General features: G+C 39.8%; 2 protein-coding genes across 5 annotated transcripts; both read right to left on the bottom strand.

Moving 5' to 3' along the window:
- Positions 1-322: 322 nt before the first annotated feature.
- On the bottom strand, positions 323-24,037 carry LOC139479985 (uncharacterized). Of its 4 annotated transcripts, none has more exons than XM_071262948.1 (3): positions 23,945-24,037; positions 2,257-3,172; positions 323-1,356 (listed from the first exon to the last, which is right to left on the bottom strand). In XM_071262948.1, the coding sequence occupies exons 2-3, from the start codon at positions 2,942-2,944 to the stop codon at positions 803-805; spliced, it is 1,242 nt and encodes a 413-aa protein (XP_071119049.1). In that variant the 5' UTR covers positions 2,945-3,172; positions 23,945-24,037; the 3' UTR covers positions 323-802. The 4 variants fall into 4 exon arrangements, with proteins under 4 accessions (XP_071119049.1, XP_071119048.1, XP_071119051.1 ...); XM_071262947.1 differs by lacking the exon at positions 23,945-24,037 and adding an exon at positions 16,795-17,269; XM_071262950.1 differs by lacking the exons at positions 323-1,356; positions 2,257-3,172 and adding exons at positions 8,119-9,077; positions 9,462-10,361.
- Positions 15,576-16,223, bottom strand: LOC139479397 (octapeptide-repeat protein T2-like). Its single transcript, XM_071262250.1, has one exon. The coding sequence runs from the start codon at positions 16,221-16,223 to the stop codon at positions 15,576-15,578; it is 648 nt and encodes a 215-aa protein (XP_071118351.1).

Here is a 24,037-nt window from a genome sequence, read left to right as displayed (position 1 = left end):
ATATCACAGCCGCTTGACTATACGTTCGGAACCAGACAAATCACAAGGTACTGGGGGTCTGTTCTGCCTCGGACTCGACTCTTACGACAAGCACCTGGAACAACCAATATGGACAGACCGAACGACCAAGAGTCCAGATTCGTGTGTTACCTTTTTAAACTATGCATTAATATTCAAAGCACATAGCATTTAGTATTCGTCGGTACTCGGAATCAGCATGGGACCAAGAGGCAGCTAGAAATCAAACGACCATGTTTACCATGTTTTTATTTTGAAACTATATTTCAATATTAAAATCGCATTTCATCTTTTTTAACCAATAGCGATCGAAATAGACGAGTTCATAAAAAAAACGTACGTTGACTGGGTCAAATATCTCTTCAAGCGCACCAGTGTATTGTTTACGTGTATTGTTGATGCCATGAATCTTTTGTGACATAAGGTCGGAATGACGTCACACTAGAAACGTCATTCCTGAAGATTGTTGACTTCATTCGACGCTGGAGCTTTCTTTAAGACGGTGATCAAGACCAGCAAATTTCAAAAGGATTAAGAAATAATGGGTGATAAAGAAATTATTACACTCGCATGGGAGTCAAACTGGTTTTACGAAGATCGTGTAAGATTTCATGTAATACCCTCGGACTTGCTCGGGAACTGCAAGAATTCTGACACTCGTTTCGTAAAACGCATTTGACACACATGCCCGTATGATAATCTTCATGTATCTTACAACATGTTCATGCGAGTATCTAACCCGACAATATATTATGCATATTGTCAACATAAATTCCATAATCAACTACCAAACCCCACTATCACTGAGTTCCTGTATATAGTTCAGGAGAATGTTCGCTTTCACGACATTCACTCCTAACGCATAATGTGTTCCATCAAAGCTACGCACGCCGTCTGTCATATCAAATGTCTTTAAAACGGGTACTTTATATACCTTCAGAAACTTTTCCATATCGCGATTGAATCGAAGGACGTGAGGCTTTGACTGTGTATCTGAACGTTTCATAATTCCTGGAGCATTCATATCAACAAACAATACCTTGGGCCAGAGAATACCAATTTTTCGTAACCTATCCAACGTTGGCTTCAGATATTGCATCTTCACTTTAGTTGAGTTATAATCCTCATGAATACCTATACCAACAACAAACAACGTTCGCCGGTCAGCTAAGCCTTCTGTGACGTCATTGATAAGTTCTGTCCATCTTCTGCTAACGTAATGTTTCTTCCAACTGAGCGTCACTCTGCCTCTACATATATTCTTTGGCTGCGCGTCCAACCGCCTCCTACAGTTTTTCTCTTCGAACATGTTCATCCCTGAGCATTTGGATTTCCACTCTGAAAAAAATGTAAAGAGGCCACTTTATTTGTAGCTATGACTAAATAGTCAAGTGACAATTACAAGAGGTGTCAGTGAAAACAGTGAGTGAGTGAGTTTGGTTTTACGCCGTTTTTAGCAATATTCCAGCAATATCACGGTGGGCTTCACACATTGTACCCATGTCGGGAATCGAACCCGGGTCTTCGGCGTGACGAGCGAACGCTTTAACCACTAGGCTACCCCACCGCCCCAGTGAAAACAGAGTGCAGATACTCGTACTTCATCAGGCAAGTGTCTCAAAACATATTCAATGTTTTATGATGTTTATCATGAAGCTAGATGAAATGCTTACACTGACAGATCAGGCACGACGCCACTAAGCTATTGCTTCACAAGAAAGCAATATTTCCCTGGAACATCGCTGCACATCGTATGTCAGGTCAATGGTTTAAAATGTATTTCAACCCAGGCATTAATGATTATGCTCAATGTCTCATTTCACAGATTGTATTCATAACATGTCTACATCTAGATATGAAAGGTGCACCATTTACGACTGGATGTGTTTCTAAATAGATGTTTGTTTTTAATGTATCATTACATTTCATAGCGTGTATAACGAATTAACTACCACAGATCTTACACGATGCTGTCGCAAAGCCATCAAGTCACATTGTCAAGAAGAACAGCGTTTCATTACAACAAACTTTCTAATTAGCATTCTTTTTTACATGACAACTTTGAATTGTTGAGGAAAAGGCCCAAAGGCACAAACTTTTATTCATTTACCCAAAAAGTATTCCATTGACATATATGTATTTATGTCTACACAAAGATGTCCCCTATCAATATAGTTATATTTATATTTCCTGACAAAGGTTAACTGAGACAATTAACCTCATTACGCAAATACTTACGTGGGGATTCTGTGGGTTTAACACCGCCGTCTTTGAAATTGCCTCGAACCGTCATCAGCAAGCCTGTGTAGATGTGTCGCACGAGGGAATCCCCAAGGAAGCGGATGGTTCCGCCGTCTAACAACTGACAGCTTTGTTTGGCACTGTATTGTCGTGTTTGGCACCGGGGATCGGATGGTATCCAGGTAGAATATTCTGCGTGAATCTGCTGTCGAATATCCCAACAGTTTTTACACCGACACTGGGCTTCTGTCTTTTTAACACACTTGAAGTTGTAGCAGCAGGGGGTCTGTCCTGTAGGACTGCAAATTGCTCGAAGAAAAGTCGTTACGTTTGTGTAGCCTATGTTACCACATCGACTGTCATGTCTCTGGAGGGAATTGGGTACTCCTTTGTGGTTCAAGGCCATGTGATAAAACCGTTCTGATTGTCTACGTTGAGCTTCGGTAAGCTTTCTCGTCCTCCAATGACCTTGGGTCATGTTTTGCAGAACGCTTGGGCATCTGGATCCATAATTGTCACCGCTTATAGGATTAGGGGGATAAAATGCCTTATTTTGGGACTCCAAAGTTACCTCCAGGTTTCTGACTGGTTCAAAATGAGAGCTGATATAGCCCATTATGAATAGAGTGATACCAAATACTGCTACTAGCGTGCCTCGGAATGAAGCCATGTGTCCATTTGTCATGGCTTCAAAGAAAAAAGAGCATTCCCACGACGTAAACCTGAAGAGAGCCTGGTGCTATTGCCTTTTTGCAAGTTATGTATGGTTCAATTCTTGTTAGGGCTCTATAAATCCTTTTCTTCTCAACTTAATCTGTGATCTAAGGTTGTGTCAGCACCAAAGCAGTTTTTCACCAAAGTAAATCTCTTCGAAATGATTCACTTTCCCACACACAATGTTTATACGACCAAACTGAAAACAGATTAAAGTTTCCTGTAATAAAACTGATTTCGTCATCTGCATCAACTCATCTGCAAGATAAACGTACCCATACACACATACCCATGCATTTCATCATTCACCAATTCAATCATTTAACATACAAGACAAGTCATCAATGAAACTTGGGTTATCTACAGGGATTAGCATAGTCATATCATCTTCTTTTGCAAACATGCCCCGAAATGCAATCATGTTGTAATGACTTGTCCAGTAGCATGTGAACATTCTTTGAAATCACAAGAAAGAAAATTATCCATCTATTTTAATTCATGAGGATGGATAACTTTGTCGGGTTGAGAGACACTAAAATATAAATAGCATACCATCTGGTTTACCCTTAACTTACAGGGAGACTTGAAAACCTATTCCATCGGCGTTGGCCAGATACTGGTTGCACATGAAAAGGTTTAAAAAGATATTATGATGGTTTACGTATGTTTTAATTTCTTTCTTTTTTTTAAACGGACCAGCAGACTATTATCCCAAGCAGTTTGTATGTAATGGTATTTTACAGAACATGACATGAGTGAGTGAGTTTGGTTTAACGCCACTGTGGACAGTATTCCAGTTATATCACGACGTGTCAGCTTAAATTGGGAGGAAAGCCCAAAGTGATGAAGGTCTCACAATTTTACCCCTTTGGTGAAACTAACGAGTGTGGTGCTCACAAACCAAGAAACATAATCGGGCCAAACCGATATTCGAACCCACAATCATAGGTTTCTGGCGTGCCTACGGGACACAACAGTGCACAATGAATAGTAGAATCGACTCCCTACCATGATAATATGTAACATCTCTTATAAAGAATGCCAATCACGTGAACTTTACACATCCTCAGAATCGAGATAAGAGATAATGGTGTTTTACACGCACACACTACACTGCCGAAAGATAAAGGCTCTCCCAAAATGACAAAGAAAATGTTATTACTCGCCCGTTGAAGATACCAATGTTTAATACGACGAGCTTGTATTGCACATTGTTTAATACCAAAGCTCCATGTGGAGATGATGTATCACTGAGAGGAGCTTATGCCCATTCGAGGGTCGGTCGGGTAGCCTTGTGGTTAAAGCGTTCGCTTGTCGCGCCGAAGACCCGGGTTCGATTCCCGACATGGGTACATAGGGTGAAGCCCATTTCTGGTGTCCCCCAACTGTGATATTGCTGGAATATTGCTAAAAGCGGCGTAAAACCAAACTAACTCACTCACTCATTTGTGCCCATTCGATGACCCAAGCAACACTGATTTGTATGCAAAGGTTTTTATGTGCAGACGTAGACACTGGATTCATGACAATAAATAAAAACAGTTTTCCTTTGGAGACGAGTTGATTGAAGCATACTTCAGCTAGGAAAAGAAAGCAGCCTAAATTCCGTTAAAGATGTTGGTGATGCTTCACAATGTGTTTGTCTTCACCTTTTTACACAGAACGCTTATTCACAACCATTTCTTTCGAGGAAACAAAACTGAAATATTTTCTTTATATAGCAAACGGTCATTTTGAAACTTAGCCCAAGAAACATTGTGTCTGAATGTAAATATGAAATGAGATTAACCAGCCTCGGTTATCCGCCCAAACAGATGCCATAGAGCACAATAGGCAAAATTGCGCTGAAATTGATATAAATGGAACACGAATCAAAACATCTTATGTTACACCATTTTGTCAGCATTTATGAACTGTAAGAATATTGAAATACTGTGTCTATAAGTATAAATGTATCTCTGTGTAGGATACACGTGAAATGTGGAAGACTGCGGCCTGTGTGTATTGGAGTGGAGTTCATTTCTGTTCTGATAGTCATAGCATTCTTAAAGATCAAAGGGGTTTTAGTTGGTTTTTAAAAGGTTTTATGTGCATTCTGCTGACTGAACTGCTAACATGTTTTCTCTGGTGTAGACACCCTAACTTACAGTTGAAGACTTGCTCATGTTTACAATTTGTACAATTTGTAATCAGGTCTAAGCTGAGGAATTCAATCGTATTCCATCGTGAGGACTCTTTCAAAGTAGGAAATAAACATACACCATACACGTAGCATATCCACTATCCCAACACTAAAAGTTAAACAAACAAACAAACGATTTTAATACTGGTTAGTAGCAAACACATACCTTTATAACTAGTCATATTCATATTTGTAAGTTTATGTCATATGAGTATATTCAATACCATACAGGTCATATATCAGTAATATATCTGGTGAATATGTAGACAGGTCATGGTTGTTCAAATTTAAACAAGTGACTTCAGTAATAATTGCATCCAAACTGTTTTTGGCGACTTCAAAATCCTTTAATGAAGGGTGTTAAATTAATTAGTTAGACTATATAAGTGGAGAGGGCGCGTGTCTGTCTCATCTCACATTTCATCTCACATTTCATGTGACATTACATCAAGACAAGCTTTCGTGTGAAAATCTCTTTTCACCCAAGATTCACAGCATAGACAAATCTCGGAAGTTTGACCACTATCGCTACTAGGTGAATATATTTATGACCACTGAGTTTAGATATCACCACTGTTTTTGTATTTGTTACTGACCACAAGTATCATATTATATAGTGAAATTGAATATTGTACTTCCACTCTATTGTGTACTGCCATTGTAATTGCTTTCGGCATTTTGCATTGATTTGTAAACGTAGTTAGTTTGTAATACCATTGTTGATTGTATGCCGTTTGTTGATTGTTTGTTGGTTTCACACTAAATTCTTTTACATACAGAATTAACCCTAACATATGGTTTTAATTTGTGATTCGACATGTAACATATAATACAAGAATCACATAAGTTGACTAGTTAGCTATATAAAATGATTTTTTTTATCGCATAGTGACATTTTGTGCTGCAATGATATATGCAATTTCAGTCCTTTGAAGATTCTGGTACCACATTTTTGCATTTATATTACATAAAATAAAAACATTTTTAATTTGAAACCTTTATGAATCTTTATCTGAATAGTTTGAGACACACTCCGCATGTTTCAGTCGGATGATGGCCCACTTTGTTTGTATACTGCACACGGCATGGGGTCATTTGCCCTCTCTCGCCTCTTTGTTCCTACGCCTATGATACTGCTCACCATACAGCAGTGCGCAGTGTCTTGCGCGTCTCATTACCAACACCGAATAATGAAGACATGAATCGTTAATGGATAACAACTTCTTTATTGTTTTGTACGAAGTTTAAGCTTTATGCTTTTAAGAATTGAATCATTTCAATGGTTATATAAGGCTAGCTTTGTGTCAGGTTTTGGCATCAGTTATGTTTCATTTGATTGGAATGTTTGTTTGTTTGTTTGTTTCTTTGTCTTTAACGCCGCACTCAGCAATATTCCATCTATATGACGGCGGTCTGTAATTAATCGAGTCTGGACCAGACAATCCAATGATTGATGTCATGAGCATCGATCCACGGAATTGAGATCGATGACATGCATCAACCAAGTCAGCGAGCCTGACCATCCGACCCTGGAATGATGTACACATCACAAGTGAGCGAGCGAATGCTGTTTAGGATGGAACCCTATATTATCGCGGTAGTTAATTTATAATGGCTCGTAATGGCGCACGCTTACAGACCTATTAAATATGTCATACGCAAAGTGTTTCTTGTTCTTTGTTCATCTTTTGACACATGTATCAGGATTGATCGATGCTGATTTTCTTTAATGTGTTCGGTAAACAAAGTACCTGTCATTAGAGACTTAAAGGCGGGAAACTCCATAGTATCGTGGTATGGCTATTTTGTGGTGTGATACGTGTGGATTAAGTGGTTTACATCACTTTCGGTTTTTGATTATGCATCATCAGTATTCATACGACCTAGGTTGGGTCAGGGGACTTCGTCTAAATTAAATGGGTACTTTTGTAATCAATTTCGAATGAAGGTAGGGGTAATTCCACTTCCAAACCATTCCAGAAACTATCATAATAAAGTTAACGTGACCAGAATAAAGTTAACGTGACCAGAGACCATATAATATATATGGTCTCTGACGTGACATATCGCAACGAGTCCTGTATTCGATCAAGCGAAGAAATATCGTGCTTTCATAAGTAAACAATCGATAGGGGGTGTGGATTACGTGATTTACCGATTATATAGAGCCCGGGATAGTAAAGAGTCATATAGAGAATCTCACCCAAGTGTCTTTTGATATCAAATATATCAACACGAGTTGATAAAAGTGGAAAAATTCCGAGGCTTGCCGAGGATTTTTGCCACTTTTATCAACGAGTGTTGATATATTTTATATCAAAAGACACGAGGGTGAGATTTTATTTATCATCCAACATCATTCTTCCAACTTTTTCAATTTGTAGACAGTAATTAGCAGTGTTTTCAGTGTAAAAAGTACTGCTAACAGCTTCAGTAGCAGAGCCCTTAGTGATGTCATTTGATTGTGACGTCATGGTAACCAGTGACGTCACAATGGTCTGCAAAGCATTGTGATGTAATTTCATTGCAGCGATATCTACAGTGTAGATATCGCTTGATCTCATCCAAGCGATATCTCCTGTGGGAGCCAGTTTTGGATGATAAAGTATAATACCACATATTCCAGCTTTATCACAACCACCCGACCATACACGAGGAACCAGACAAAGCACGAGAGTAATGTGGGTCTGTTCTGCCCCCGAATCGACTCTCACGTCAAGCATCTGGAACAACCAATAGGAACAGACCGAACCACCATGAATACTGGTTCGTGTGTTTATTTTGAGACTATCTATAAATAGTCAAAGCCCATATCACCAAGAATACTCCGTACTCGAAGTTACCGTGGGACCAATGCTACTAGACACATCACACTATGTTACCAACCGATCCTCGTACTCAGAATTACGGGGTCAACAGACAGATAAAAATCAACCAAAAAGGTGTTCCATGTATTTATTTAAAAATATATATATAAATATTCAAAGCGCATATCATCTAATATTTTACAACACCACAAAATGTTTCTTTCACATGACTATATAAGAGGGGGCACGGGTGGTCCAGTCGTTTAAGGCGCCGCGATTCGCTGTGCAGAGTTGCGTCCCTTGGGCACGCATGAAACCTATGATTGTGGGTTCGAATCCCGGTTCGCCCCGATTATGTTTCTAGGTTTGTCAGCACCATACCACTACTCGTGGGTTTCAACGAAGTGGTAAACGTCTTAGACCTGCATCACTTCGGGGTTTCCTCCCACATTAAGATGACACGCCGCGATATAACTGGAATAATGTTAAAAGCGGCGTTAAATCCAACTCACTCACTCACTGACTATATAAGATGCATACTGTCAATCGTATTTCCATAATTAGCTACCAATGCCCACTATCACTGAGTTCCTGTATGTAGTTCAGGAAAATGTTCGCTTTCACGACATTCACTCCTAACGCATGATGTGTTCCATCAAAGCTACGCACGCCGTCTGTCATATTAAATGTCTTTAAAACGGGTACTTTATATTCCTTCAGAAACTTCTCCATATCGCGATTGAATCGAAGGACACGAGGCTTTGATTGTGTATGTGAACGTTTCATAATTCCTGGAGCATTCATATCAACAAACAATACCTTTGGCGGGAGAATGTCAATTTTTCGTAACCTATCGAACGTTGGCTTCAGATAATCCATCTTCGCTTTAGTTGAGTTATAATCCTCATTCATGCCTATGCCAATTACAAACAGCGTCTTCCGGTAAGCTAAGCCTACAATGACGTCATTGATTAGTGCTGTCCAACTTTTGCCGAAGTTATGTTCCAGCCAACTGAGCGTCACTCTGCCTCCGCATATATTCCATGGCCTTGAATCAAGAAACCTCCTACATCCGTCATCGAACATATTCATCCCAGAGCATCTGGATTTCCATGCTGAAAATGGTAAGAAGGCCACTTACAAATCTGATCGGTTCGTACGACTAAATATTCATGTCGCATTTAGAAGATGTGAAATTGAAGACAGGGTTGTCTTATGGATTTCAATTTTTGTTGTATTATTAATTCGACATTCTAGATGCATATTCTCGTACTTTATCAGGCAGTGGAAAACGAATATCTTCAACGAAATGCGGGATTTAAACAATCCACATTACGCCCGTTTCGGAAATTCTTACATCCCACTGATGGGAATGAAAAGTGGATGTTACGATTATAATAACATAAACATAAGACGGTTTTTTTGCATTTTGCCTTCTCGGGAAGGGTCATGACAATAATATATGACGGGTCCCTTACCGTCGTTACGCAAATACTGACCTCGGGATTCTGTGGGTCTAACACCGCCGTCTTTGAAATTTCCTCGAACCGTCATCAGCAAGCCTGTGTAGAGATGTTGCACGAAGGAATCCCCAAGGAAGCGGATGGTTCCGCCGTCCAACAACTGACAGATTTGTCTGGGACTATATTCTCGTGGTTGACACCGGGGATCGGATGGTATCCAGGTAGAATATTCTGCGTGAATCTGCTGTCGAATATCCCAACAGTTTTTACACCGACACTGGGCTTCTGTTTTGTTGACACACTTGAAGTTGTAGCAGCAAGGGGTCGGTCCTGTAGGACTGCAAATTGCTCGAAGAAAAGTCGTTACGTTTGTGTAGCCTATGTTACCACATCGACTGTCATGTCTCTGGAGAGATTTGGGTACCCCTTTGTGGTTCAAGGCCATCTGATAAAACCGTTCTGAGGATCCACTTTTAGCCCTGGTAAACTTTCTCGTCCTCCAATGACCTTGGGTCATGTTTTGAAGAACGTTTGGACATCTGGATTCATAATTGTCAATTCTTATGGGATTGGGGGGATGGAATACTGTATTTTGGGAGTCCAATGTTACCTCCAAGTCTCTCATTGGTTTAAAATGGGAGCTGATATAACCCATTACAAACAGCGTTGTGCCAAACACAACTACCACCATGACCCGGAAAGTCTTTGTCATGGTTTCAATGCGAAGATAGTTTTCACCTTGAAGTTCTGAAGAAGGAAGACGTGGTGCTGGCGTTGTCTTGCAAATTATGAATAATTCATTTCTTCTTGATTTGTCTCCCTCTTCGCATCTTGACTATTAGTTGTTGTTTGTCAGCGCAAAACTAGGATTTCATTCGGCGCAGTTAACCTCTCTGACCCAATTTCTCCTCATATATTACGCCGACACGACGAAAACTGAAAACAAACAACAGTTGAAGTTTCCTTGAATGAAATGGACAGACTTAAGAAACGGACATGTCAGCTTTCGCAAGTACTTGTGTATTGACAGTCCGTCTCGTGTCTCAAATGTTCATAATAAGTGTATTGAGAGTTATTAACTTAGGAATTTAGCAGTTGTTATGGCAGGTTTAGTTTTAAGCGTCCATCTCTGATCAAGATAAGTTCATTACTTTCAGGACATGCTTACCATTTTCGCGAACACCTGGTGTCATCAATGATTTCCAGTGGTCCATTCATATAACTTTTGCCTTTCATGCCAAATGAATCTGTTTCAGTGAATAGTCTAATATTGTTATTATTCTCTTTCATTGACAGTATATATTTACTGGAACTAGGTCGATGTTTCTGCTGGTGGTCTGAAGCCCCTGCGTTCCATTAGAAGCTCAGTAGCACTTGTCTGCGCTTTCAACTACAAAAGCTATGTTTGGGCCTTGACATTAAAACTGCCCCCTGTGTAAAAAAAACTTGCAAAAACGGATACATTAATTTTTTTAACGTGTTTGTTTACTTATAAGCAGCAGAATCTCTGCACTTGAACGCAGCAGACGTAACTCATAATTAGCATTTCGTTTTTACTAGTCTCAACAAAATCAGTAAATGCACTATCGTGTCACTGGATGTTCTGGTTCATCGATAACTTGATTGTATTGTTTGTATACAGGAGGTCGTCGCCGGGCAGGAATACTGCTGTCGGCATCATGTGATAGATACTTACTTTTTATGCAAATTGCGGGTGCCCTTTTCGCTAACACCTGGTGACATCACTGATTTTCAGTGGTCCATTCATATAAGCTAGTTTGCCGAATCTGTTTCGGTGGATAATACTTGTTATTTCTTCTCTTGCATTGGCAATTCATATTCCAAGAGATAAAGTATACATCTGTTTCACTTGTGCCCATTACATTATGTCAGAAGATGGAAACATTTCTACATCGACAGATATTATCTTTGACTGTCCTACCACTTACAACTTCAAAATAGGCGACATGCTGGTCGTAAGAAGTCGTAAGGCATCGGGTGGTCAAGCTCGCTGACTTGGTTAATGCATGTCATCGCATGCCAATTGCGTGGATTGATGATCATGATGTCTTTCACTGGATTGTCTGGTCCAGACTCGATTATTAACAAACCGCCGTCATGTAGCTGAAATATTGCTGAGTTAAACAACAAACAAAACAAAACTTCATAATATTTCTGGCAAATATCATGTGTACCACGTTCTCTTCTTTTCATCTTGTTATCATATTCTATATCGCCCTTGCTCAGTGAAAAGCTGGTCAAACATAAATAAAAACTTTGAAAAGAAGTATACACAGAAGTATACAGAGTAAAGTTAAACTATCCCTGAGTACCACGTGTATTATTGGTCTCTGGGTATGAGTGAGTGAGTTCATCAGTGAACAGTATTTCATAGAGTGTCTGCTTGATGTGAGCCCGAAGAGACGTTTCCCACTTTGGTGATATCCAAGAGCACGGGTATGGTACTGAAAAACCAAGAAATCTGGGCAAACTGGGATTCGAACCCACGATCATGTGTTCATGGCACCTCTGGCACAGCCCCTAAGACGACTGGGCCACCAATGACCAATTTATTAATAAATTATTGACTTCAATATTATATCCGTTTATGGAGGTAGAAATAACATGCTTCTAAGTCTAGACACATATTCATGCACAAACCATCTCAACTTATTTAAACCGTTTTACTACTCAAATTTGCACAGTATGTACATCGGATTTTTCGTTTAAACCTCCACAATAAACGTACAAACCGGCGTCCATAATGCGCAAATCTGAATAGTAAAAAGATTTGAATAAGTATGAATAGCATGCCTCTATATCTAGTCATATATATATTGATAGTCATTTGTTATATAAGTATAAAAATTGCTTGTGCTGTATTAAACAACAAACAGACGATTTGACATCGAGATAACCGCGTCAGACTCTTCACACAGCCTTAAAATTAATGTTTTAAAATGCAAATATCTCAAACGGTTTGATGATTAATATCTGGATATATTCAAGCTAACATTCATATAAAGTAATGATGATGTCAGTTATGTGCATAGAAACTGTCATGACAACTTTGTCCATTGAGTAACATAACTGAAACAACCATTGTTTATATCGGGGATATATTGTATTAGTATCATGTAGAATATTTTTAACACTATTTTTAAATGTAGCAAGAAATGTTTTTGGTGTATTTTTTATTTAACATATAATGGTCACTGATCTTGTAGGGAAATATATAGGAATGTTATTCCGTCACCATGCTTGCTAAGCATTATTCTCATCTTGCTTTGCACTGAAAGGTTAGGTAGTGCCTAAGGAATAAGAATACATCAATACATTCCAAGCAATACAGTGACATTATATTTTTGTACCTTGTACACCAATATTATTGTCACAATTGCTATTCATAAGGACAAGAAAAATCTTCTTCTTTTCAACAAAGTCAATACATAGATACCGTATCACTGCTTTTTCTAGTCACTCACTTAAGATTAAGATTCGATTGTTTACAGGCCAACGTTTTATGCAGGAGCACTGCTTTGTCAGGTAACAAACAAATACTTATTGTCACCCCTTTTCGCGAACAGCTGTTGCAGCACTGCTATTGTGCCTTGTAACGTCCAGTGGAATCTGTTTCGGCATATAGTAGAGACTGGTTACTCTCTGGCCTTAACCCGACATGGGTACAATGTGTGAAGCCCATTTCTGGTGTCCCCCGCCGTGATATTGCTGGAATATTGCTAAAAGCGGCGTAAAACCATATTCACTCACTCACTCTGGCCTTAACGTTTTATATTCATACACTTTGCATTTTTTATGTTATTGTAGGTGGGGTTTTTTATAAAATTGATTCCGACATCATTGATGGAATATCAAATTGATTCTGTGTCTTGTGCCTGTCGTCGTGGTTTGCATCAATTGTCATGTTGTACATAAGGAACAAGAAATTGTCATATCAATATTGTTCAAAATAGCCAAAACAGAACTAAGCCTCGTTGTTTTCTGTATATTTTAAATTTGCTCTTCTGGACAATTTTACATCACGTTGATGCTATAACATGACTTGTTCCGGTCCAGCAGTACTTCACACCACCACTCCCTATTACATACCTGGGATATTTCTGGGTGTGGCGTTAAACAGCAAACAAACAAAACGTGGAGTTAGGGAATGGTCCTCAACTTCTGTTTATACGTTTATAAAATCCAGATCCCTAAAAATGGGATTGTGTTTGCTTTCCCACCGTGGGCTTTTATAGCGGTGGCGTACCTGTATTTATACCCCTTATCAAAGACCTTTAAACTCAACTGTGATATTAGACGAGACACCAGTCATAATATTTCCACACCAAAACACGCAGAAAGAACGGTCTTCCTCTGTACTACGATAGACTATGAGACTCTTTCTCTTTCAATATAGGCTTCACTCAGTTGAGAATCGTTAATCATACCTGCTCAACTATTTGGACATATACTTTTATTGAGTTATTGATTTATTTTTAATTATCGACGTTGGGGTTCTTTTTGCAACAACAAAAATTTCTTAGAAAAACTACTGTAGCAAATTAATTGTGTCTCAATTTTAATAACTAATTAATTACAAATTCAAAGTGAGCAGGGATATATTTGTAGTAAATTATTAGATGACATGTAAACAGCCATTGAAACTCATTTGATTTAAATCTGTGATGAATACTGTAAATGTAATATTAAAACTTGGTTGTAGAATTAAATCGTTGTGATCATTTCACCGAATTTCAATGTTGTATACTAGTATTTATTAACGTGTCTTTAAATCAATCATATATACGCATATGCATGTGCATGTATGTCCTTGTCTTACGATCAATTTTGCACCAGAATATGCATGCACATGTACGGGTCTCTTTAATCAACTACAGTAGACTACGGTTATAACGAACTCGAGGGGACCACTAAGTTTAGTTCGTAATAACCGTAGTTCGTTATAAGCATACATGCAACAAATGATCGGGACTAAAAAGTAAGTTCGTTATATCCGTCAGTTCGTTATATGCGTGTTCGTTATAAAGTTTACTGTATCTGTATTTAGAAGACGGTGTACATGTGTTAGGTATGTGCAGGCGATTTTAAGATTGATGTTTGTAGCGAATTAGACAGATAGTCTAAATATCTGAAACATGAAACTGCGTTAAAACAGATTATCAATAAACCTACTAGAATCACAAATAATTGAATAATATTCTTGCAATATTACAAAGTTCACGTGTTGAAATTGTCACCTTAAGAACAAAGGATCGCTAGGTAAGGTGGGATTAAGGTAAAGATATGTATCCTTCCACTAAGGATGAGGTGTGTGTGTCTTGAATTTGAACAGCTTTAATGGTCAGATAAAATCTGAGTTATAACGTTTTCCCCTATAGTTAGAATGAAGTTTTACCCTTGTCTGTCTTGAGAAGTTGTGTGTTATGTTCACATTCACAAATATCAATCTGGAAAACCAAATGTATTCAAATTATCATACTGGAGCTAAAACTACTCCCTGAATGTGCATGTTAAGATTAACTTGTACCTGAGATTCATGTTTGCCTGTGATGTTGACATATATATGAGTCATGTAATATACGAGGATGCGATAACCCCTGACCGTGACAAAGAGTAAACAATGCAACCTTGTACCATCAATCCCCTCAAAGGCGTGTTCTGAAGTTGAGTGGCTATACAAATACATACTCCCTGCATAAACAAAATGCACAGATATTTCTCCCCTGCCCTCTTTCTCTCTCTCTCTCTCTCTCCCCTTTGTCTCATCTCTCTCCCCCCCCCCCCCCTCCCCCTCTCCCTCTCCCCCTCCCCCTCTCCATCCCTCCCTCTCTCTCCCCCCTTTGTCTGATCTCCCTCCCTCCCTCCCTCTCTCTTACCTACCACCCTCCCTCTCTCTCCCCCTCTCTCCCCCTTCCCTCCCTCTCCCCTCTTTCTCTCTCTCTCCCTCCCCTTTGCCCTCCCTCTCTCCACCCCTTTGTCACATCTCTCCCCCCCTCCCTCTCTCTCACCTACAACCCTCCCTCTCTCTCCCCCTTCCCTACCCCTCCTTCCCTCCCTCCCCTCTTTCTCTCTCACTCTCATCCCTCCCTCTCTCTCCCCCTTTGTCTGATCTCCCTCCCTCCCTCTCTCTCACCTACCACCCTCCCTCTCTCTCTCCCCCTCTCTCTCCCTTTCTCTCCCTCTCCTTCCCTCCCCTCCCCTCTTTCTCTCTCTCTCCCTCCCCCTTTGCCTCATCTCTCTCCCCTCCCTCCCCCTTCCCTCCCTCTCCTTCCCTCCCCTCCCCTCTTTCTCTCTCTCTCCCTCCCCCTTTGCCATATCTCTCTCCCCTCCCTCCCTCTCCTTCCCTCCCTCTCTCTCCCCCCTTTGTCTGATCTCCCTCCCTCGCCATCTCTCTCCCTCTCTCTCTCTCTCTCTCTCTCTCTCTCCCCTTTGCCTCATCTCTCTCCCCCTCCCTCTCTCTCTCCACTTCCCTCCCTCTTCTTCCCTCCCCTCTTTCTCTCTCTCTCTCTCCCTCCCCTTTGCCTCATCTCTCTTCCCCTCCCTCTCTCTCTCCACTTCCCTCCCTCTTCTTCCCTTCCCTCTTTCTCTCTCTCTCTCTCCCTCCCCCTTTGCCTCATCTCTCTCCCCTCCCTCCCTATCCTTCCCCATCTCTCTCTCCTTCCCTCCCCTCCCCTCTTTCTCTCTCTCTCCCTCCCCCTTTGCCTCATCTCTCTCCCCTCCCTCCCTATCCTTCCCCATCTCTCTCTCCCTCCCCTTTGCCTCATCCCTCTCCCTCATCCGCTCTCTCTCCCCCTTCCCTCCCTCTCCTTCCCTCCCCTCCCCTCTTTCTCTCTCTCTCCCTCCCCCTTTGCCTCATCTCTCTCCCCTCCCTCCCTATCCTTCCCCATCTCTCTCTCCCTCCCCTTTGCCTCATCCCTCTCCCTCATCCGCTCTCTCTCCCCCTTCCCTCCCTCTCCTTCCCTCCCCTCCCCTCTTTCTCTCTCTCTCCCTCTCCCTTTGCCTCATCTCCCTCCCCTCTCTCTCTCCCCCCTTTGTCTGATCTCCCTCCCTCCCTCCCTCCCTCTCACCTACCACCCTCCCTCTCTCTCTCCCCCTTCCCTCCCGCCCCCCTCTCTCTCCTCTCACCCCCCCCCCCCCCCTCCTCTCTCTCTCACACATACAAACACTACTAAAAACAGGTATTCATTTGAAGCATGTATATGTCATGAAGTCCAGGTGTGCCTAGATATAAACACAACATATATGTTATGTATATCATTAGTAGAGTGATGAACATTTAATACATGTTTATGGATTGAAGACCAGGTGTAATGGAATATGAAAACATCAAAAACAAAATGAATTTTACCTGGAGCTGGAGGCGGTGTTCGGATAATGGTCTGTAGAACAGAAACCTTTCTATTTCCCCAGCGGGTGATATTAGTCAGTGTCCGGAGGACAGGGTATCCAGTGTGGCGAAATAAGAGAAATCCTCTAGGAAAGTTAAATCCATAGAATACCTGCCCAAATCTAACAGCTCTTTTGTTTTGTCTGGTATTCCCTCGATTAAACCTTCGTACACTATTTCATTTCAACTGTCACATGTACGGCTTTATGTGCTGTGTGAATATGGTATCCCAGAAGGGACATTGTCACGTTGTGGCCCTTTTGGTAAAAATCAAAACTATTATTCAAACCACGACAATGCGACAAATGGTAAAAATGTGCGTCCACACACTATCGCGCTTTGGTTAATTTTGACTCGGTTTTCTTTGTTTTTTGTAAGGTTGACAAAACGACAATGTCCCTTCTGGGACTCCATAGTGTGATACATGTATGAGACACGCATGTCATTTATGTAATCAAGTTACACCATGTCGTCTACGAGGAAGACACGTGACCTCAATAGCAAACGTTGTCCTTTGTGTTATTGCACGATGGTATCACATGGGCTTCTCTTCAAACGGAACTACACCACTTTATTTATAGTTTGAAGGTAGTAATGGAGTCAATCACTGGTCCATAAATTTGTTCTTTAACATTGTAGGCATTTTCACTGTAGACATCAGTAGACTGAGAGAACAATGTGACACCAGGTACAAATTTGGCTTAACGTGAATGCGCGTATGTTGCGTTAGCTGCACAGCAACCTGTAAAAATTCAAATCAGTAACTGCGATATTATAAATTTTATTACAGGAAATAGAGACACGTTGTGCCAGAGGGCTTCAATTTACACTAGTTTTGTTGTCAGTAAACGTATACATCTTGGAATATACATAATAATACATGGGCAAATTTCTTGTACTTATGTTTGTGTAGACTGGTCATCCCCTGGGTCATCTCCCTAGAAATTGCATCAACTGTCAGTAAAATTATGATCACTGGACATTCTATTTTGTTTATTGTAAAGTCATCTAATTTTGTTAGTGCATATTCTAAAATTTACAGTTCTAATTGATGACAGATATTGCTTAGTTTGTAATATGGATTTGTGGGTGCAAAATAATTCTAGCCTTGGTGAATTAGATATAGTCTGATCCTTCTAGCATAAACAAATCTGTCTTTTCTTGCTAAAATGTATAAACAAAAGCATTAGTCTCCGACATCTTGCATCTACCATGCATCACCAAATCCATATACACATCTGTATGTATTGCAGATGGGTCCAAATTATTATAACCTAATTCATCATATTTACCTAACATGAAATTACAGTGCTTTGGATATTTGCCCGAAGGCATTCTTAATAGCTTAATCTAATACTGAATTAACCTCACAACACCATGTTCATACATTATCATTCTCACCTAATACAGCAGTTTTTGAAGATCTGTATCCTATTTCCAAAGTATATTTACAATATCGAGTATGTATAATTTCAATTCCTTTTCATACTTCTGTATACCATATTTCCGCACCATATAGCAAATAGACAAACAACCAAACATGTTAAAACACGTATCAACGTTTACATCGGGATATTTGATATCTACTAAGACCTTGTTTGTCTGTTTAGCTAAAGAAACACATGCTGAAAACTAAGATATGTACAGAATAACACCACTTCAACATCTTCAGCATTAATAAACTATTCTTCATCTTATGAAGGGCCCTTCATTTTAAATACCATAACTTTACTCTTATTAATGTATACTGTTAATCCCAATGTTATACCAGTATCAATGTTATACCAGTATCTTTCTTAACAACTCAGTGAGTAGGCGTTGGGTTTGATCAGGTAGGTTTTTCAATATCTCGTAACTGGTTATGTCAAGACAAAGGTGTTGTGCCTTTTCTATGTTGTATTGCATCATCAAACTCTGCCACAGTAAATGGTATATTGTACACCAGATGCCTGCTTTGCGGCTAATTTGATATCTTAAGCATAAGCATTTATTTCTGTTTGAATTCTTTGCTGCAGTTTGTGTTGCTGCTCACAGATGAGATGTGCTCGGCTAGAATGTTGGCCTTTTCTTTGACTGTATGGGTGTTGGCTAACTTGGTAATTTTCCATTTTCCATTTTTGACCTATTTAGGGCTTTCTTTCTCACTCTCTTAGCTTTTGCTATTTCCCTGTTCCACCATGGTACCGGAGTTTTGCCAGTTTTGCGGTCTTTATTGGAATTGATTTTTCAGCTGCGGCAATAATTGCTGAGGTGAGATTTTGGCCAAAAATATCAGGATTATCCGAGGCAATTTCTGAGGATTTGAATGATATACATTCCTTCCTGAATTTAGGCCAATCAGCGTTGTACTTTGCATAGTCGAATGTGGACTGAGGTTTGGGCTCTTCCTCTAATTGCGGTGGGCTGCCCATGTAGGTGAGTATAGGAAGGATGAATGATGACCATTGTACAGAATATATATAGTAGGTGGAGGATTAGCAGTAACAACAATTGTCATACATGAGTGGGATAACATGAGGAGGTAACGGCACCAGAAGGATAATTCTGTCACAACATGATGAACAGAAAACACATAGGGGGAAGAGACATAAAGCCAATTAAACAGGCTAAGTCCACATAGGTGTGGTGATTATTGCTTAATTAGTTCAAAGAAGGCGGATGCTTGTGGCGGCGAATGTGGACGGCTTCTGTTAATTTTTCTTTTTTACAGAATTAAAGGGGCACTGATCTAACGCAATTCCCCGGGACTGGTTGTTGCCTTTGTTATTGTTTTTTCCCAGTGAGTACCCGGATGTAGAGCAGAAATCTAGACTAGCTTGCGACCTCTGTTGCGCCATTCGTAAGCGCATTAGTCACTTTTATGGATACCGGTAGTAATAAGAGCGTATGGTCACATTGATCAACAAAATGAAATACAGTTTTCGAGATAATAAGGAAATGTAGGTATCTTTGTGGGTAGCATCGGTAATGGTGACGAAGTTTTGATAAGTCACTTGCTTGGTAATTTTGCGATTTTCGTTTACACTATTTTGACTTGCAACACAAAGTAAATATTTCATCTGAGCATTGCTTTTTTTATAGTGTGTATATATTTTTACTGTCAAAATGTGTAACATATTTATTAAACGTATAAATATTCAGTTATTTTACAAAGTGACTGAAAAACATTTCCATCTGTATTATTATGATAACGAATTCCAAACATTTTGATGTTCAATGTCATCACCAAGAGACTGAAAATGTTAAGTTGAAAAGTACATTTCTATGTTGTTTAGCTTCTAATCCTACATAATAATCTGTTGTGATGTTTGTAGGCCCTTTTGATCGTCTTAATCAATCTGGACAGATTTTTTAGTCAAAATGACTGAAATATTTACACATTTTATAAATTGCCTGAGAGAATCACATTTTACAAATTGACGGTAATCTATACACGCTTACAAAGGAAATGACCTGTGAAAACAACGTCTATCGCGCATTGAAGAATTTCCCAACCAAGACGTAGAGAAACAAGAACGAATCGGTTCAAATGAAGGAAAACAAAATGCAAATACCATAATTACAACTTACCAAATTTATGTGTATAAATAGGCAGCTTCCTTGTTCGAGGAATGTATCCGTGAATATCCACACAAAGGAATAATGTCCCACTCATCTGCAGCTATACAAAATAACTTATTCGATGTCACGTGTCTCTGTAACTATCAAATATTCTAAAAGATATATATCGTTTCGGGATATTATAACCAGTGTTCGTTTCTCAACTGATCACTTGGATTGTTTCAGGTGTTTCACATAGGTGTCAAGTCTCAAGAGTTGGCTGAGAAAGGCCACGTGACAACTATTTTCATTACGTCCACGGTTCCTAAAAAATCCACTGAGTTTGATAACAATGAGCAACCAATCAACGTATTATCAGTTAACCCTTTGAACAAAGTATGTTGTTTTTACATCGGCACTTCACGCCATGATATGAGTGTATTCCCTTTGTTTTAGTAAACCTAGACATGTAAACACTCACTTTTGACATATCCACTGTGCAAGATAACAGTGATTAATCAATCAACGTATTTTCTGTTAATCCTTTGATGACTAGGAACGATCCGTTGATTTACCTAAAAAAGTAAATCAACTGATCATTCATCTCTTGCTGGGCTGCCACGTGCATATTACATAACGCACATTTCACCTCACTTCAAACCTGGATTTAGATTGAATAATTACCCCAGACACAATAAATGCCAAATGAGAACCTTTGTCAGGTAATCTAAGTGGTGCTACCACTAATTGTACCTGTAATAAATTCATTAACTGAGCATCAAGTGAATGACGACAAATACACAAGTGTAGGGTTATACGATAAAACGTGGATGACAACAAGGGAGTAGTAATCGTATTATCGACGCAATCCGAAATCCGAAAATGCATTCACTGCATGGATACTTTTTTTTAGTATTAAACTATAACCATCTGGGGTATTTCCAAATGACGACTTCCGATGAGCTCCGCCGTTCTTTTTGTCTGTTTGTTTAGGCTGAAAAAATTAATTAACATGCGCCCTTTGTCGAATCTTTATAGATCACATTTAACCAATCAGTGTTTATTCAAAAATGCGTAAAACAATTATTGCCTCCAGCCTCCAAGTTTATTTAGCTGTCCTTGCAGACGGTAGCCCAGTCTCTGGTCACGCTCAGTTGCGTTGCGTATCATCCGGGTACTCACGGGGGAAAAAACAATAACAAAGGCAACAACCAATCCGGGGAATGGCGTTAGATCAGTGCCCCTTTAAGAAGTTGTCATCCATAAATTGTGTTTACTTTGCCATCCGTCAACTTCTAAGTAATACCTATCAAACAATTAACTAGTAAGATGTTACTAAAGTCACACGAAACCTACACTATCATGCTTACTTTACACAAAGAGTCTGCCACGTTCACGAACACAAACAATTATTATTCATACATTTTGGTGAACAGCATAAGTCACCCAAACGGACTTACAGAGATGTCAATGTTTGTAGGAAGGTAAATATACTGTCATGGACCATTTTTCAAATAACCAGCGGGGCGTCGAAATAGATGCTACCATTATTGTGTTGGATAACAAAGATTTAGAACTCCGCTACATTCCTTGCAACTGGGGTGTACTCCACACGTGATATATGCACTGGGCAGTTAGAGACAACAGCTTCTACACCCATGGAGACATGGTTTATCTGTTCACTCGATTTCATGAAAGGTTGATACAATGAACGCTGACATTGTTCTTGTTTGTGGGGATGGGGCAAATTCTAATGATATATTCTATTCAGAACGGAGTCTTCAGAAGCGAGTTGGTTGTATCCAGGAACACGCAAATTTAGCTACAGGATTGGACATGGCTGGCCCACAGTTAAAATCATATTTGTAATCGGTTGGTTTGTAGTGTAGAGCGGTTGCCAGGGAATTGAGTAATACACATAATATATGGTCCAAAACACAAGGGAAACCCTGGGCAGGTACAATTCAACGTTGATTAGCGAACCATGAAGTAAACTCCCGGGCAACAGAATGTATACACATGAAAATTGGATTTGTATAGACATTCCACGGTCCAGCGAACCTCCGAGCTTGTTTGCTGTGAACGTCTGAACAGACCCAGCATTAGATCATCTGTCGGGGGGGGGGGGGGGGGGGGGTAACCGAAAGTCGGGGACACCAGATATGACCTGCACTCATTGTACCCATGTGGGGAATCGAAACCGGGCCATTTGGATGAGTAGACTGTAGTTGCTGGGATATTGATCGACACAAAGGGAAAGTTGACTATTGAAAAGTTGAAGTCATCCCTCTTTTCATACAGATCGTGGAGATTCTTTTGTCACTCTGAATCCTCACCTTTAACAGACGCTCCAGTTGCAAATTATATCTTTAGACCTAAAGGTAACATCTATAAAAAAAATTAAACCCAACATAATTTTTTTAATTTATTTTTTTACCTTGAATAACGACCACATAGGTTAATAAATTACTTTTTTAAATAGGATTTATTAATGAGTTCAGAGGTTAGATTTGAAAATATAAATAATCAATGTCAGCCATATGGTAATAAAGAGTGGTCTCTCAAAAGTAGTACGTAAAGACCACCTACTGATTTATGCACATTGAGTGGCGGGTGCTTCCGGTAGGACAGGTCATGCTTAAACTTTTCGCGAATATCGGGTATCATCAATGATGTTCAGTGATCCATTCGTATCATTTTCACCACTTTATTGCCTTTTATACCCAATGGAACGTCTTTCAGTGGATACTCGAGACTGGCTATTCTCTGGCGTCGACGATATATATCCATTTTCGTACATTTTCTTCCCAGGTAATGAAAATGCGTTTTTAAAAACGTTTTCTTATTTCCCACTGTTATCAATGTCGGTCCACCAATAAAGTCATGAAATCATTTATGTCATAAATGTTGAATAAAGTTCAGACAGAGAGTATAAATAGTTTTAACCTATAAACGATGTTTTGTGTTAGAGATCACTTATCGGTTGCGTGTTTTATCGCTGTATTTACATAATATGTAACATACGCACTTGTCTCAGAAATATGTAGCGTGACAGATTGTACAGCCTCCCGGGTTGGTGGGGTAGCCTAGTGGTTAAAGCGTTGGCTCGTCACGCCGAAGACCCGTGTTCGATTCCCCACATGGGTACAATGTGTGAAAGGTCAGAGGCGCGACCTCAAAGTGAAGGAAAACATAAAATTTCAATGATGGAAAACTCTATGTAATCAGTAGTTATCACTTTATCAATAATATGATTCTATCAGGTCTATTCTTCTTACAACCGGGTGACAGTTTTGTGACCTACTTTCTTTGGGTATGAGTGTCGTCTCAACTCAGTAATTTAAGGGCGTTGGGTTAACCCTTTTGCGGATCCCATTTCCAACCAAAAAAAACTGTGAAGCTGGCTGTGTTCTTACGCTGTGATAGGACCGGGCTATTGATAAAAAGTGGCAGAAAAACTGCCCACTTTTTATATTCCTCCTGAATGGAACCAATACGGTGACCCCTTATTTTAAACTCGGATCAAGTATAACTGACCCACACACAGTAATAAATATATATAGATAGTTACCTGGAAAATACTTGAAGCCGTAAAAGAGACCGTAGCTTACTGCAAGCTAAGACTAGTTCCCTCTGCAAGCAATGATGTGTCCACCCAGTACAT

This window comes from Haliotis cracherodii, unplaced genomic scaffold (genome assembly GCF_022045235.1).
Source record: "Haliotis cracherodii isolate W230 unplaced genomic scaffold, xgHalCrac1.p SCAF_4, whole genome shotgun sequence".
Classification (NCBI taxonomy): domain Eukaryota; kingdom Metazoa; phylum Mollusca; class Gastropoda; order Lepetellida; family Haliotidae; genus Haliotis; species Haliotis cracherodii.
This window is presented reverse-complemented; position numbering and strand designations above follow the sequence as displayed.

What these genes read in the sequence shown, in the direction of transcription:
- LOC139479985 (XM_071262948.1), bottom strand. Translation starts at nt 2,944, where the DNA reads ATGACAAATGGACACATGGCTTCATTCCGAGGCACGCTAGTAGCAGTA. An exon ending in TAAACCCACAGAATCCCCAC is followed by an intron (nt 1,357 to 2,256) that starts GTAAGTATTTGC and finishes CATTTTTTTCAG; the next exon opens with AGTGGAAATCCAAATGCTCA.
- LOC139479397 (XM_071262250.1), bottom strand. Translation starts at nt 16,223, where the DNA reads ATGAGGGAGAGGGATGAGGCAAAGGGGAGGGAGAGAGAGATGGGGAAG.